Below are 15,919 nucleotides of genomic sequence, written 5' to 3'. Positions count from 1 at the left end.
ATACATGGCTACACACAGCCTTTATCAACCAAAATCTGGACTCATCTGACCAGCCCACCGTTTTCTCCCCGTCCAGGGTCCCACCGACATGGTTACGAGCCCAGGAGAGGTGCAGCGTGTTATGCTTTGCTGTTAGCAAAAGCATTCTCGTCGGTCGACTACTGCCATAGCCCATTATCGCCACATATCGTCGCACTATCTTATGTTCGCAGTACGTCCCACAATTGATTCACAGAGTATTGCTTGTCTGTTAGCACTGACAACTCTATGCAAACGCCGCTGCTCTCGGTCGTTAGGTGAAGGCCTCTGGCCACTGCGTTGTCCATGGTGAGAGATAATCCCTGGAATTTGTTATTCTCGGAATACTCTTGATACTGTGGGTCTCGGAATATTGAATTCCCAAACGATTTCCGAAACTGAATTTCTCATTTGTCTAACTCCCATTACGCGTTCTAAGTCTGTTAATTCTCCCTGTATGGCCATAGTTATGCAGAAATAATGAGACTTGTACAGACCGTTTACAGCTTTTATAAGTGATGTATTCCTATTATCCGAGCGGCTAGCAGTGCTGGTCCTGCGTTGAGGCCAGTGTCTGTGGCCCGTAAGTCGCGGTGTGCAGACATATAAATGTTGTGCCGTGGCTCCTACACTAGCGTGGAACTGCAGAGTGATTTGTTGCATTTTGTCCCGTCTATTCACTATTACCAACCACGATCTGACGGTATTGCCCACCCTGCGCCGGACTGTCGCGCCGATGCCCAAGGCAAGTGAGACTTGTCATTTGCCTTAGAGGCAAGAACCCTACTTCTCCAATATAGCTGCCATCTCTTATTCAATTGCAATTGAGTCTTTAATGACACCGTATTCCACGTGACAGTGAGGTAGATTTTTTTTTCTTTCTTCTTCAGTTAGCTTGTTACCGCGTTCAATATACTTCAACGAATGTTTCAAAAAATTTTACAGAGAGTAGATTATTTTTCTTCATTTTCTTCACCAGTAATCGAACTATAACCTGCTGGTTGTAGCACAGATCATACAACAGACATCACAAGGAGATTTTAAAGAATCAGGTACGCAAAGGGGCGAATACTGACACAGACCATTACATAACCCGAATGAAGTACAAAATTGGGATCAACTCAAACACAAGTTTATCAAAACTGCGAAAAACGAAATTCCTTTACAGAAGCGGAGAAAACACCCTTCGTGGGATGTAGATTCCGTACAAGCTGCTAAATCATGATACCGTAAAGGCATTCAAAACATGGAATAGTCACAAATCAGAAATTCCACATGACATATTCGTGACAACTCTAAAAGAAACTTCAAAATTAATTAGGTGCTCAAACTGAAAGTAAGAGAGCAGTCAACTTCATAACATTGAAGACTTCCAGAAAAGTAGCACTAGGACTTTTAAAACGAAGCTAAATAAATGTCAGCCCCGAAATATCTGCTTCGAGAAGGCAAACGGACAGGGAGAGACAGCGTACGTGAACAAAAATAGACGTATTTCCTTTCTACCAGTCCCACTGAAAATTCTAAATCTAAGTAGATCTTGCATGGGGAAAATTTTAGTTCTAAAACTAATTTTCAGGTGCCAGAACTTCATAATAAGAAAAGCAGTTCGCTTATTAGTATATTCTTAAAAAGTTTATGACTCAGTGAGCCGTACGTCTCTCTTCCAAATGCTGAAAGAACATGGTCTCGACCTCAAAACGACTGCAGTTCCCAGTGAAACACTATATGGTATAAAATCGAACATAAAATTCGAGAGAGAAATTTCGGAAAAATCAAACAGAAAATTCATCAAGAAACAGCAGAGTAGAACTCCAAATACCATTTGCAAAAACAAGTCACATGTCTAGCAACTACATGATGCGGGAACATCGAGAGAGTTTCTCAGTTCCAGTTTTCGGGTGAAACCGTTCAGGAAACTGGCCTGGAAATGATTGGTTACGACAGTCGTACACTTCAACACAGTCGCCAAACCAGAGTGTCTTTACAGAGCTGAAACACCAAATTTAAAAGGAAGAAAAATATTGCAGAAATCCAAAAGAGAGAACGAAAAGAAATCGGGACAATATTCAGTCCAAATTATACTGAAGAAGGAGCACACAGATTAAAAGCAAATACGGAACCTGAAAAATGTACGAACATTCATTCGGATATGAAAACAGCAGGCATATTAGGAAAATGAAACCAACCACATTAACAGGTCTGTTCGAGGAATCCTGCGAAACCCGTGATAAAACTGGAGTTGAAACATTAGAATGAATCAGTAGGGTTACAGAAGACAGAAAGGGATCAAGAAAAACACAACCTGATATACCAGACAGAAAAATTTTCAGGCCGGAAATTCAGGGCACAACAAAAGGTATAACAAAACCCAGAAAATGAGTTTTGTTCTGCACAGCATGGCCCAATAGGGTCTAAACGTGAATTATAACAGCAACAGATAAGTTTAGAAAGTAGCGAAGCAACACTGAGAAATATGCATATCATTATTCGGTCAATATCACGGCCCATTTTAAGCTATCACGAAATTTCGTATAAGAGAATTCAGCGTGAAATCTTAGTTTGATAACTTCACCCTGTCGGTAATAGCTATGAACTCAATGCTGGGTGACAAGTATCATTGAAATTGCCGCTGCATATCTGGAATGATAATCCATTCACTAAAATTTTTTCCAGTAATTCAGTTTATTTTCTCAGCTTCACCAAGCCAAGATTTCGGTAATGACTCATCGTTACGTGGCTGTTTCTAAAAATAACAGATCACTCTACTGCAGCCGGCCGCGGTGGTCTAGCGGTTCAGGCGCTCAGTCCGGAACCGTGGGACTGCTACGGTCGCAGGTTCGAATCCTGCCTCGGGCATGGATGTGTGTGATGTCCTTAGGTTGGTTAGGTTTAAGTAGGTCTAAGTTCTAGGGGACTGATGACCACAGATGTTAAGTCCCATAGTGCTCAGAGCCATTTGAACCATTTGAACTCTACTGCTGTTTTGAAATCGGTAGGCTATTGTTGTCTACATGGTCATCGCCCTACTGAAATAGGTTGGATCGTGTTTTCCCTTGACCTCCTATCTTATTTATTTATTTTATTTATTTACACGTCAAGTTCAGTAGGACCAAATTGAGGAGCAAATGGCCAAGGTCATGGAACGTGTCAGTACATGAAATTACAACATAGAAGTAATAACAGATAAAAATAAATGTTCATGACGTGAAAAAAGTCAGTCCATAAGTTTAAGTAAGCGCTATTAGCAATACAATAAGAATCAGTCTAATTTTTCAAGGAACTCCTCGACAGAATAGAAGAAGTGATCCATGAGGAAACCAGTTTCGATTTGAAAGCGCGTGGATTACTGCTAAGATTTTTGAATTCGAGTGGCAGCTTATTGAAAATGGATGCACCTTTTTCCACAAGAGTTAAGGAAGTCCGATCCAAATGCAGGTTTGATTTCTGCCGAGTATTAACCGAATGAAAGCTGCTTATTCTTGGGAATAAACTAATATTGGTAACAAGAAACGACAATAAGGAATATACATATTGAGAGGCCAATGTCAAAATACCCAGACTCGTAAACAGAGGTCGACAAGAGGTTCGTGAACTCACACCACTTATTGCCCGAACCGCCCGTTTCTGAGCCAAAAATATCCTTGTAGAATGGCAAGAGTTACCCCAAAATATAACACCATACGACATAAGCGAATGAAAATAAGCAAAGATTACTAATTTTTCTGTCGAAGTATCACTCACTTCTGATACCGTTCGAATAGTAAAAATGGCAGTATTAAGTCATTGAACAAGATCCTGAACGTGGGCTTTCCACAACATCTTACTACCTATCTAAAAACCGAGAAATTTGAACTGTTCAGTTTCAGTTATCTTCTCTTCCACTCGCGGTGATCTACACTCCTGGAAATGGAAAAAAGAACACATTGACACCGGTGTGTCAGACCCACCATACTTGCTCCGGACACTGCGAGAGGGCTGTACAAGTAATGATCACACGCACGGCACAGCGGACACACCAGGAACCGCGGTGTTGGCCGTCGAATGGCGCTAGCTGCGCAGCATTTGTGCACCGCCGCCGTCAGTGTCAGCCAGTTTGCCGTGGCATACGGAGCTCCATCGCAGTCTTTAACACTGGTAGCATGCCGCGACAGCGTGGACGTGAACCGTATGTGCAGTTGACGGACTTTGAGCGAGGGCGTATAGTGGGCATGCGGGAGGCCGGGTGGACGTACCGCCGAATTACTCAACACGTGGGGCGTGAGGTCTCCACAGTACATCGATGTTGTCGCCAGTGGTCGGCGGAAGGTGCACGTGCCCGTTGACCTGGGACCGGACCGCAGCGACGCACGGATGCACGCTAAGACCGTAGGATCCTACGCAGTGTCGTAGGGGACCGCACCGCCACTTCCCAGCAAATTAGGGACACTGTTGCTCCTGGGGTATCGGCGAGGACCATTCGCAACCGTCTCCATGAAGCTGGGCTACGGTCCCGCACACCGTTAGGCCGTCTTCCGCTCACGCCCCAATATCGTGCAGCCCGCCTCCAGTGGTGTCGCGACAGTCGTGAATGGAGGGACGAATGGAGACGTGTCGTCTTCAGCGATGAGAGTCGCTTCTGCCTTGGTGCCAATGATGGTCGTATGCGTGTTTGGCGCCGTGCAGGTGAGCGCCACAATCAGGACTGCATACGACCGAGGCACACAGGGCCAACACCCGGCATCATGGTGTGGGGAGCGATCTCCTACACTGGCCGTACACCACTGGTGATCGTCGAGGGGACACTGAATAGTGCACGGTACATCCAAACCGTCATCGAACCCATCGTTCTACCATTCCTAGACCGGCAAGGGAACTTGCTGTTTCAACAGGACAATGCACGTCCGCATGTATCCCGTGCCACCCAACGTGCTCTAGAAGGTGTAAGTCAACTACCCTGGCCAGCAAGATCTCCGGATCTGTCCCCCATTGAGCATGTTTGGGACTGGATGAAGCGTCGTCTCACGCGGTCTGCACGTCCAGCACGAACGCTGGTCCAACTGAGGCGCCAGGTGGAAATGGCATGGCAAGCCGTTCCACAGAACTACATCCAGCATCTCTACGATCGTCTCCATGGGAGAATAGCAGCCTGCATTGCTGCGAAAGGTGGATATACACTGTACTAGTGCCGACATTGTGCATGCTCTGTTGCCTGTGTCTATGTGCCTGTGGTTCTGTCAGTGTGGTCATGTGATGTATCTGACCCCAGGAATGTGTCAATAAAGTTTCCCCTTCCTGGGACAATGAATTCACGGTGTTCTTATTTCAATTTCCAGGAGTGTAGAATATTATTACATTTATACTTCCTCAAAATTCCCAGTGTTCGGTTAGACTCAAGGATTTGGGACATAGCAACAAGACACCTGATCCGTGTCTGTTGTGTGCACGCCAACATAACCTCGTGATCCGTATCTAAAGCTAAGAGTAAAAACTGCCTCAGGGTAACAAAGACGTTACATGAGCTGAACCGCAGGGCTGGAGATTACTGTAGTCACAAGACGCCGCGCGCCTTCCTCCACGTACTGATACGAAGCGCTCAAGTGTGCTCCCGCTGTGCATACTGGAGCGTTCCGGCCGCGGTGATTTACAGCCCTCATCTTCAGGTAGCAGTAGCAGGAGCGGTACTTAAGGTGCCCGCTGCAGTGCGCTCGCCGAGTAAACACGCCCGCCATGAAGCAGCTGGTCTCCGACGTGGTAGATAGCAACGCCCTCAGCGGTGCCTTCGCGACGGCCGCGTCGGCAGCACCAGCTGCCATCGAGGCAGCCATCCAGCGAAAGGCCGAAGAGACCAGCCGGGCCGAAGCCAAGTACTCCACCTGGCCCCAGTTCCTCGCCGCTTTCGTCGGTAAGATCGAACAGAGTTGCCTCAGCTGGCATATTTCTCCGTAATCGGGAGATAAATCGCTCGGATAGAGAAGTGAGTTGGCTTTCGAGTCGTAGGTAGTGCAATGTTCAAATACACTATTGGCCGTTAAAAATACTACACCACGAAGATGACGTGCTACAGACGCGAAATTTAACCGATAGGAAGAAGATGCTGTCATATGCAAATGATTAGCTTTTCAGGGTATTCACTCAAGGTTGGCGCCGGTGGCGACACCTACATCGTGCTGACACGAGGGAAGTTTCCAACCGGTTTCTCGTACACAAACAGCAGTTGACCGGCGTTGCCTGGTGCCTCGTGTAAGGAGGAGTAATGCGTACCATAACGTTTCCGACTTTGATAAAGGTCGGATTGTAGCCTATCGCGATTGCAGTTTATCGTATCGCGGAGTTGCTGCTCGCTTTGGGCGAGATCCAATGACTGTTAGCAGAATATGGAATCGGTGGGTTCAGGAGGGTAACACGAAACGCCGTGTTCCATCCCAACGGCCTCGTATCACTAGCAGTCGAGATGACAGGCATCTTATCCGCATCGCTGTAACGGATCGTGCAGCCACGTCTCAATTCCTGAGTCAAAAGATGGGAACGTTTGCAAGACAACAACCATCTGCACGAACAGTTCGAAGACGTTTGCAGCAGCATTGACTGTCAGCTCGGAGACCATGGCTGCGGTCACCCTTAACCTGCATCACAGACAGGAGCGCCTGCGATGGTGTTCTCAACAACGAATCTGGGTGCACGAATGGCAAAACGTCATTTTTTCGGATGAATCCAGGTTCTGTTTACAGCATCATGATGGTCGCATCCGTGTTTGGCGACATCGCGGTGAACGCACATTGGAAGCGTGTATTCGTCATCGCCATACTGGCGTATCACCCGGCGTGATGGTAAGGGGTGCCGCTGGTTACACGTCTCGGTCACCTCTCGTTCTCATTGACGGCACTTTGAACAGTGGACGTTACATTTCATATGTCTTACAACCCGTGGATCTACCCTTCATTCGATCCCTCCGGAACCCTAGATTTCAGCAGGATAATGCACGACCGCATGTTGCAGGTCCTGTACGGGCCTTTCAGGATACAGAAAATGCTCGACTGCTGCCCTGGCCAGCACATTCTCCAGATCTCTCTCCAATTGAAAACGTCTGGTCAATGGTGGCCGAGCAACTGGCTCGTCACAATACGCCAGGCACTACTCTTGATGAACTGTGGTATCGAGTTGAAGCTGCATTGGCAGCTGTACCTGTACACGTCATCCAAGCTCTGTTTGGTCAATGCCCAGGCGTATCAAGGCCGTTATTACGGCCAGAGGTGGTTGTTCTGGGTACTGATGTCTGAGGATCTATGCACCCAAATTGCGTGAAAATATAATCACACGTCAGTTCTAGTACAATATATTTGTCCAATGAATACCCGTTTAGCATCTGCATTTCTTCTTGGTGTAGCAATTTTAATGTCCTGTAGTGTATATTTATATTCAACAAGCCACTGCACAATGCATGGCAGAAGATACATCGTACGAGTATTATCAGTTTGCTGTACTACTACATTCGCGTTCTGTGCGAGAGGAAAACGACTGCCTACATGCCTCTGAATATCCGTATGAGAGATATACGGTGAGGGATGTGTAAGGGTCGAACAATCACTTTAGAATATATTTCTAGAACGAATTTTCGCTCTGTAGCGTAGTGTGTGCTGATTTGAAACCTCCCGGGACTCGAACCTGAGACTTCTGTTCAGATCTGGCACACACTTTTAATCTGCCATTAAGTTCTAAATAATAGCACATTTCTGTGTGGAGTGAAAATTCACTATGGGAACGATCCCTCAGACGATGGCTAAGTCATGTTACCGCGTTATCCGTATCCCACAAGGTGTGCAGGGCAACTTCTGCAACTTCTGTGAAGTTTGGAAGGTAGGACAGACGGCACTGCCGAAAGTAAAGCTGTGAGGGCGGGTCTTAAGTCGTGGCTGGATACTTCAGTGGACACAAGGCTTGGCCGCTGTGGGCGTAGGTCCCATGCTTGAATCACAGTTTTAATCCGCTAGAAAGTTTCATTTTCCAATAAAGGTTCTCTACACCTGCCCGACAGGGTTCTGCGAGAACTACATTGTCCTTTTCTCCAAGGATTCCTATAAAAGTTACCTGAGCATTTATTTCATACTTTCCTGTGGGCTATACTGACCTCTTAGATTTCTAGCACCATACCTCACAATTCGTTTGATGTCTGTTGTGTGTTGTCATGTCTACTCAGTAAGGACTTTAGACACTGCAACAATATTTCACAACTGGTCACTCCAAGAGTCTGTATGTGATGTGCTTTACAGACCTACCACACTTTCCCAGAACCCTTCCAACAAATGTAAGTCTTCCATTCTCCTTTCCTACTACTGATTTTACATCATCATTCCATTTCATTTCGCTTCTTACGTGCTTATACGATGTGACGTGCTCAAGATACTTGAAATGGTAGGTGTAGGAGTGGTACAGTGCCAAGCCACTTTACAAAATACCTTAGAAACAGGTTTAATGTTAGTCTCTTCAAAACCTTAAACACTTGCACAGTAATGGTCAGTACAGAAAACTGTAACCAAACTCTAACAACCAGCTTAAAGAACATTATTAACTTTACAACTCCGATTGCGGACTGTAAAATAATATTGACAATAAACAATAGGTATAAAGAATCATCAAGTATGACCTTTTCTCCTTAAAAGAAATAATTACAACTTACAATTTCACAAACGGCTGGCTCGAGACACCAATAAAGACAATCAGCTAAACAACAGATACAAGCCTTGTAAACCCATTTGCAACCACGGATAAACAACAGCACATAACCTGTGGTGGTGGGTGGGTTTATGCACCACAGTATTGATATTAGTTTTACAAATGGCATGTTCTTCAGTACACTTGCTGGCCTTTCCCTTTACAATAGTCCGCCTCTTGGCGCTTCTGCTTACAATAACTTACGATACCTGTAACGCAAACCTACTGGCACCAGGCACAGACAGGAAGCTACAGCGCTTAATTAAGATGTTTAACAACGGCAAAAGACATAAGTAACCCCAATACACACACACACACACACACAGACAGACAGACATAAAATTTACAATGAAAAGCAGTTACAAGTATTAAAATTATTCCTTAGCATCAAACGCCACGGACCCGTTTAATTTTAACCTTTTAATTTAGCCGTCTGTGAATTAAGCCAACAGATGATTGCTCCCTCTCATATCAGCTTAAAACCAACAATATGAGTGACTTCCAGACACTTCAAGAAGAAGTAATTATTTGACCAATACAAGTAAGAGCGGATGACTTTATGAAACAACTTCGTATCAACCGCAGTGCGAACAGTTTAAGCTAGTTATTCGTATTCCACATACAATCAGTAAGTCAACAGCGAGTTCAGAAATATCTGCTGGGTTGACAAGAAGTAACAGGCTCACCCCACTTAACCATACTAGAATTATAAACAGTTCAGCCGGTCACTGTGGCAGAGCAGCTCTAGGCGCTTCAGTCCGGAACCGCGCTGCTACCACGGTCGCAGGTTCGAATCCTGCCTCGGGCATTGATGTGTGTGATGTCCTTAGGTTAGTTAGGTTTAAGTAGTTCTAAGTTCTAGGGGACTGATGACCTCAGATGTTAAGTCTCATAGTGCTCAGAGCCATCTGAACCATTTAAACAGTTCAGTGATCATCCACCCAGCTAACCTTTACGTTATGGGTGAACTCCGTTTAAAGCACAAAACATGTAACGTACGATGAAACAACAACAACAGCATGTGATAGTTCTTTAAATATGCACACCGAGCTAAATTATAGTCACCTGAAGTTTAGACATTTCTTAACGGGCGAAAGAAACTTGAACAGTAGAACGTGGGCAGATTACTAATATCAAACCGCTTAGACCAACCAACTGTTTCACAACACATACACTCGGTAGAGCAATCCTGTAACAGAGTAGTATATAACAGCGTAACTATACTGCTACTTCTTTGTGCCACACCAATGCTTGAAACAGCCTTTTAGCCTCCAAACCAATCAGACTAACAAACGGTCACCGGTGCTTGTGAACGCCAGTGCAATTTGGCCCCTCAGACTCGAGTACAGTACTCTCGTTGCCCTCGTACTCAGCGAGCACGCCGGCTCCGCACCATCACAGCGGTCAACGCGCCCCTCACTCCACCGCCCACTCGCTCTCTCACTCTGCCAACCGGCGCGTGACCCGCGGAGAACCCTCGCACCACCGCAGAATCAAACTTGAAAGGACTCGACAGCAACCGACACGCCGCGAGCGCTTAAACAGTCAAAGACCCTCAGACCATCGTCTCTGATCGGAACACTAAACCACGGACGACCATCAATAAATACACTACTGGCCATTAAAATTGCTACACCACGAAGAAGACGTGCTACAGACGCGAAATTTAACCGATAGGAAGAAGATGCTGCGATATGCAAATGATTAGCTTTTCAGAGCATTCACACAAGGTTGGCGCCGGTGGCGACACCCATAACGTGCTGACATGAGGAAAGTTTCCAACCGATTTCTCATGCCCAAACAGCAGTTGACCGGCGTTGCCTGGTGAAACGTTGTTGTGATGCCTCGCGTAAGGAGGAGAAATGCGTACCATCACGTTTCCGACTTTGATAAAGGTCGGATTGTAGCCTATCGCGATTGCGGTTTATCGTATCGCGACATTGCTGCTCGCGTTGGTGGAGGTCCAATGATTGTTAGCACAATATGCAATCGGTGGGTTCAGGAAGGTAGTACGGAATGGCGTGCTGGATCCCAACGGCCTCAAATCACTAGCAGTCGAGATGACAGCCAAGGCTGTAACGGATCGTGCAGCCACGTCTCGATCCCTGAGTTAAGAGATGGGGACGTTTGCAAGACAAAAGCCATTTGCACGAACAGTTCGACGACGTTTGCAGCAGCATTGACTATCAGCTCGGAGACCATGGCAACGGTTACCCTTGACGCTGCATCACAGACAGGAGTGCCTACGATGGTGTGCTCAACGACGAACCTGGGTGCGCGAATGGCAAAACGTCATTTTCTCGGATGAATCCAGGTTCTGTTTACAGCATCATGATGCTCGCATCCGTGCTTGGCGACATCGCGGTGAACGCACATTGGAATCGTGTATTCGTCATCGCCATACTGGCGTATCCCCCGGCGTCATGGTATGGGGTGCCGTTGGTTACACGTCTCGGTCACCTTTTGTTCGCATTGACGGCACTTTGAACAGTGGATGTTACATTTCAGATGTGTTACGGCCCGTGGCTCTACGCTTCATTCGATCCCTGCGAAACCCTACATTTCGGCAGGATAATGCACGACCGCATGTTACAGGTCCTGTACGGCGCTTTCTGTATGCATAAAATGTTCGACTACTGCCCTGGCCAGTACATTCTCCAGATCTCTCAGCAATTGAAAACGTCTGATCAATGGTGGCCGAGCAACTGTCTCGTCACAATACGCCGCTCACTACTCTTGATGAACTGTGGTATCGTGTTGAAGCTGCATGGGCAGCTGTACCTGTACACGCCATCCAAGCTCTGTTTGACTCAATGCCCATGTGTATGAAGGCCGTTATTACGGCCAGTGGTGGTTTGTCTGGGTACTGATTTCTCAGGATCTATGCACCCAAATTGCGTGAAAATGTAATCACAGGTAAATTCTAGTATAATATGTTTGTCCAATGAATACCCGTTTCTCATCTGCATTTCTTCTTGGTGTAGAAATTTTAATGGCCAGTAGTGTAGAAGACATTACTGTTGCCACAAAGCCACCAAGTGCAATTATTTTTCGGGGTCTCTCTGCAACTCCTTACGATCACCCAAGGACAGTACTTTCTTGTATACAACGACATCATCGTCGTAGCCGTCGTCGTCAGCGAACAAACCGATACTGCTTCATTATCTACATTTACATCGCTACTCTGTAATCGACTGTGAAATGCATCACAGACGGTACTTCCCGTTGCACTAGACAATACAGATTTTTCCCGTTCCATTCACGTAGGGAGTGCGAGTAGAATGACTGCTTCAACGCCCCTAGAGTGCTATAATTAGCCTAATCTTGCCTTTCCGGTCCCTATGCGAGGGGGTTGTAGTATACACATATCCCTAGAGTCATCATTTAGAGTTGCTTCGCCAAACTTTCCAAGCACGCTTTCGCGGAATGTTTGAGTCTATCTTCAAACTCTACCAGTTCAGTGTTTTCAGCTTCTCTGTGACGCCTTCCCATGGGTCAAACATACCTGTGACCAAATGTGCTGCTGTCCTTTGTACACGTCCAGTCCGATACCTGCTTTACCTACCACTGAGCCTGTCTGACCGGCCCATTTTATATCCCTACAAATTATTTCTTTTGTATTCATCTGAATCGACCTATTGCAACCGTGACTCATTGATACTGTAGTCATTTCTCGTTTTGTGAAGTGCGAAGTTTTTCATTTCTGAACTTTTAAAGCCTGTTGCTAATCTTCGCACCACTATGAAATCTTATCACTGCCTGAATATGTGTGCAACTTTTTTCAGACAATACTTCATTACAGATAATTGTATCATCTGTGAAACCTATGAGGGTAGTTTTAATAACCTCTGTGTGATAAACCATTGACGTAGACTGAGACTGTCAGAGAATGGAAAATTAAGGTCTAGCATTTCAACCATGACGAGGTAACTAGAGACGATGCAAAATCTCGCATTTTGGAAGGACAGGGAAGGAAATCGGCCTCGGCCCTTCAAGGAAACATCCCGGACTTTCAGAAGTCATGCAGCACCTAAACATGTCTGTGGGACGGGGATTTTAAGCGCTGTTCTTCTGAAAACAAGTTCAGTGTGTTACCATTGTTCCACACCGCCCGGTCCTGTCATTTCATTCTCGCACTGGCCGTTCGATACAAAGCTTAGCGCTATTCTGAGCAGAAAGCTGCATATAGGGTGATCCGTGGTGATGTTGCAAACTTTCAGAAATAATGGAGAAGGGTAAACCAATTTGAGACATGGGTTCTATAATGCATATCTTTAGAGCTATAGGCACTTGTTCAGTAAAAGACGTGTGTTTCACACTAGCGAAGATGAACAAGTGTTCATAATTCTTAAGGTAGGCGTCGTAGTGCTCATATTTACCAGACTTTTTTCCTTGTTTTCGTCCATACTACAACCTCTGAAAGTTTCCTCCCTACAGTCTTAGCACCAACTCTATTGGTACATATATTCACATGAAAGATATATCAGAAAGATTTTTGCTTATAACTTTCGATGCGAATATTTCCGGGCCAGGGTTCCTTGTGTCAAGTTGATAATTTATCCTTGCTCATCATTTCTGAAAGTCGGTTACCTCATCTTGGAATCACCCTCTATATGAAGGTGTTTCTCACTCATACGTAGCATCAACTAGATAAAGTTTGGGTTAGTAGCATTGCAAACATACATGGGGAACCGTGAGCGTGGAGCGACGAAATTACGCACCGTAGTAGGGAATCCAAAACGGAATTCTTTAAGATACTAGTGGTCGGATGAATGTTTAATTTTTTACTGGCATAAACAAATTACCCCGTGCAGAAACGACTTAACCTCAAAGCAACTGGTCGAAGTGACGACCGACAGCCTCATCGCTTCCATTGAAAGAACTGAACTCCGGTTTTGAAGTTATTTGACCAAACCGCTTTCAAATGCTGTTGCCCACATATGTAGTCTTTGAAGTATGGAAATCATGGGCAAGATGGCGAGTATTTTGTTGACGAATCTTCTCCGAGACGTCTCAGCATCGTCTCCTCAAGTTCTGCTTCAGCAACAGTTTTGTGTGACAACATGTACCAGCTCTGGGCGGTTTGAACAAGCCATTATCTCATAAATTTCTGTCCTCGCATTAAATTGTCAGCTTTTTGGGCACTACATCCCGTTGCATCATACACTACACGCATGTCTCCAAGTTTTTGTAACGACTCATACTTTATCTGTAGCAACAAGGAATCTAAATATTCATCTGCATTTATACTTTGCAAGGCACGTTGCGATGTGTGTCAAAGGGTGTTTCTCGTACCTCTATACAGGGTGTGTCACCTAACGTTACCGCTGGATATATGTAGTAAACCACATCAAATACTGACGAACCGATTCCACAGACCGAACGTGAGGAGAGGGGCTAGTGTAATTATTTAATACAAACCATACAAAAATGCACAGAAGTATGTTTTTTAACACAAACCTATGTTTTTTTAAATGTAACCCCGTTAGTTTTGTTAGCACATCTGAACATATAAAGAAATACGTAATCAGTGCCGTTTGTTGCATTGTAAAATGTTAATTACATCCGGAGATATTGTAACCTAAAGTTGACGCTTAGGTACCACTCCACCGCTGTTCGATCGTGTGTATCGGAGAGCACCGAATTACGTAGGGATCCAAAGGGAACGGTGATGGACCTTAGGTACAGACGAGACTGGAACAGCACATTACGTCCATATGCTAACACCTTTTTATTGGTCTTTTTCACTGACGCACATGTACATTACCATGAGGGGTGAGGTACACGTACACACGTGGTTTCCGTTTTCAATTACGGAGTGGAATAGAGTGTGTCCCGACATGTCAGGCGAATAGATGTTCAATGTGGTGGCCATCATTTGCTACACAGAATTGCAATCTCTGGCGTAATGAATGTCGTACACGCCGCAGTACATCTGGTGTAATGTCACTGCAGGCTGCCACAATACGTTGTTTCATATCCTCTGGGGTTGTAGGCACATCACGGTACACATTCTCCTTTAACGTACCCCACAGAAAGAAGTCCAGAGGTGTAAGATCAGGAAAACGGTTTGGTCAATTTATGCGTCCTCCACGTCCTATGAAACGCCCGTCGAACATCCTGTCAAGGGTCAGCCTAGAGTTAATTGCGGAATGTGCAGGTGCACCGTCACGCTGATACCACATACGTCGACGCGTTTCCAGTGGGACATTTTCGAGCAACGTTGGCAGATCATTCTGTAGAAACGCGATGTATGTTGCAGTGCTCTCCGATACACACGATCGAACAGCGGTGGAGTGGTGCTCAAGCGTCAACTTTAGGTTACAATATCTCCGGATGTAATTAACATTTTACAATGCAACAAACGGCACTGATTACGTATTTCTTTATATGTTCAGATGTGCTAACAAAACTAACGGGGTTCCATTTAAAAAAACGTTGGTTTGTGTTAAAAAACATACTTCCGTGCATTTTTGTATGGTTTGTATTAACCAATTACACTAGCCCCTCTTCACGTTCGGTCTGTGGAATCGGTTCGTCAGTATTTGATGTGGTTTACGAAATATATCCAGCGGTAACGTTAGGTGACTCACCCTGTATACCCCTCTCTCTCCTGCTACATTCATGAATTGTGCATGAGAAGAATGATTGTCAATAAACCTGTGTATATACTCCAATTTCTCTTGTTTTCTCGTCGTGGTCATTTAGCGAAATTTATGTGGAAGAAAGCAATATGATGTCCGGCTCGTCTTGGAAAATATGCTGTCGAGATGTCAACACTATACCTCTCCGTGATGTACATCGGCTCTCTTGATAGCCAGGATAATCACGGAAATTCAATCGAAAAGACCTTATCAGCCATGGTGAGTTGCTGGCGTGAGGAATCGTCAGGTTGAAAGATGCTCTTCACATCTTGAATCGTGCAAGGAGGTATTCCGTTATAGATTAGAGGTCCAGAGGTTAGAAATAATGTTATGTCATCCGCGGCTAATCAGAATTGTAAATTGTACCAGTTTCCTCTACACGGACGGTAACGCCATTCTCTCTCTCTATAAGGAGGTATGTCGGGACAGCATAGACAACTGCTGTATTGTGTTATCGTACTGGAAGATAACATCACAGAAATTTCGCAGATAGGGCACACTCACAGGCTTTAACAAATCAAAAATATCACGATTAGTTTCCAAATTATGTCAGTCCAAACCGGAAGAGA

The 15,919-nt window shown here is 45.2% G+C and overlaps 1 protein-coding gene across 1 annotated transcript in view; it reads left to right on the top strand.

Moving 5' to 3' along the window:
- Positions 1-5,724: 5,724 nt before the first annotated feature.
- Positions 5,725-15,919, top strand: part of LOC126416879 (facilitated trehalose transporter Tret1-like) — a 54,796-nt gene continuing 44,601 nt past the window's right edge. The window contains exon 1 of the mRNA XM_050084763.1: positions 5,725-5,899. Within this exon, the coding sequence (XP_049940720.1) occupies positions 5,725-5,899 (175 nt within the window). The remainder of the gene's footprint in view (positions 5,900-15,919) is intronic.

This window comes from Schistocerca serialis, chromosome 8 (assembly GCF_023864345.2).
Source record: "Schistocerca serialis cubense isolate TAMUIC-IGC-003099 chromosome 8, iqSchSeri2.2, whole genome shotgun sequence".
Taxonomy (NCBI): Eukaryota; Metazoa; Arthropoda; class Insecta; order Orthoptera; family Acrididae; genus Schistocerca; species Schistocerca serialis.
Note: the sequence above shows the minus strand (reverse complement) of the source record. Positions and strands in the feature narration are given on the sequence as shown.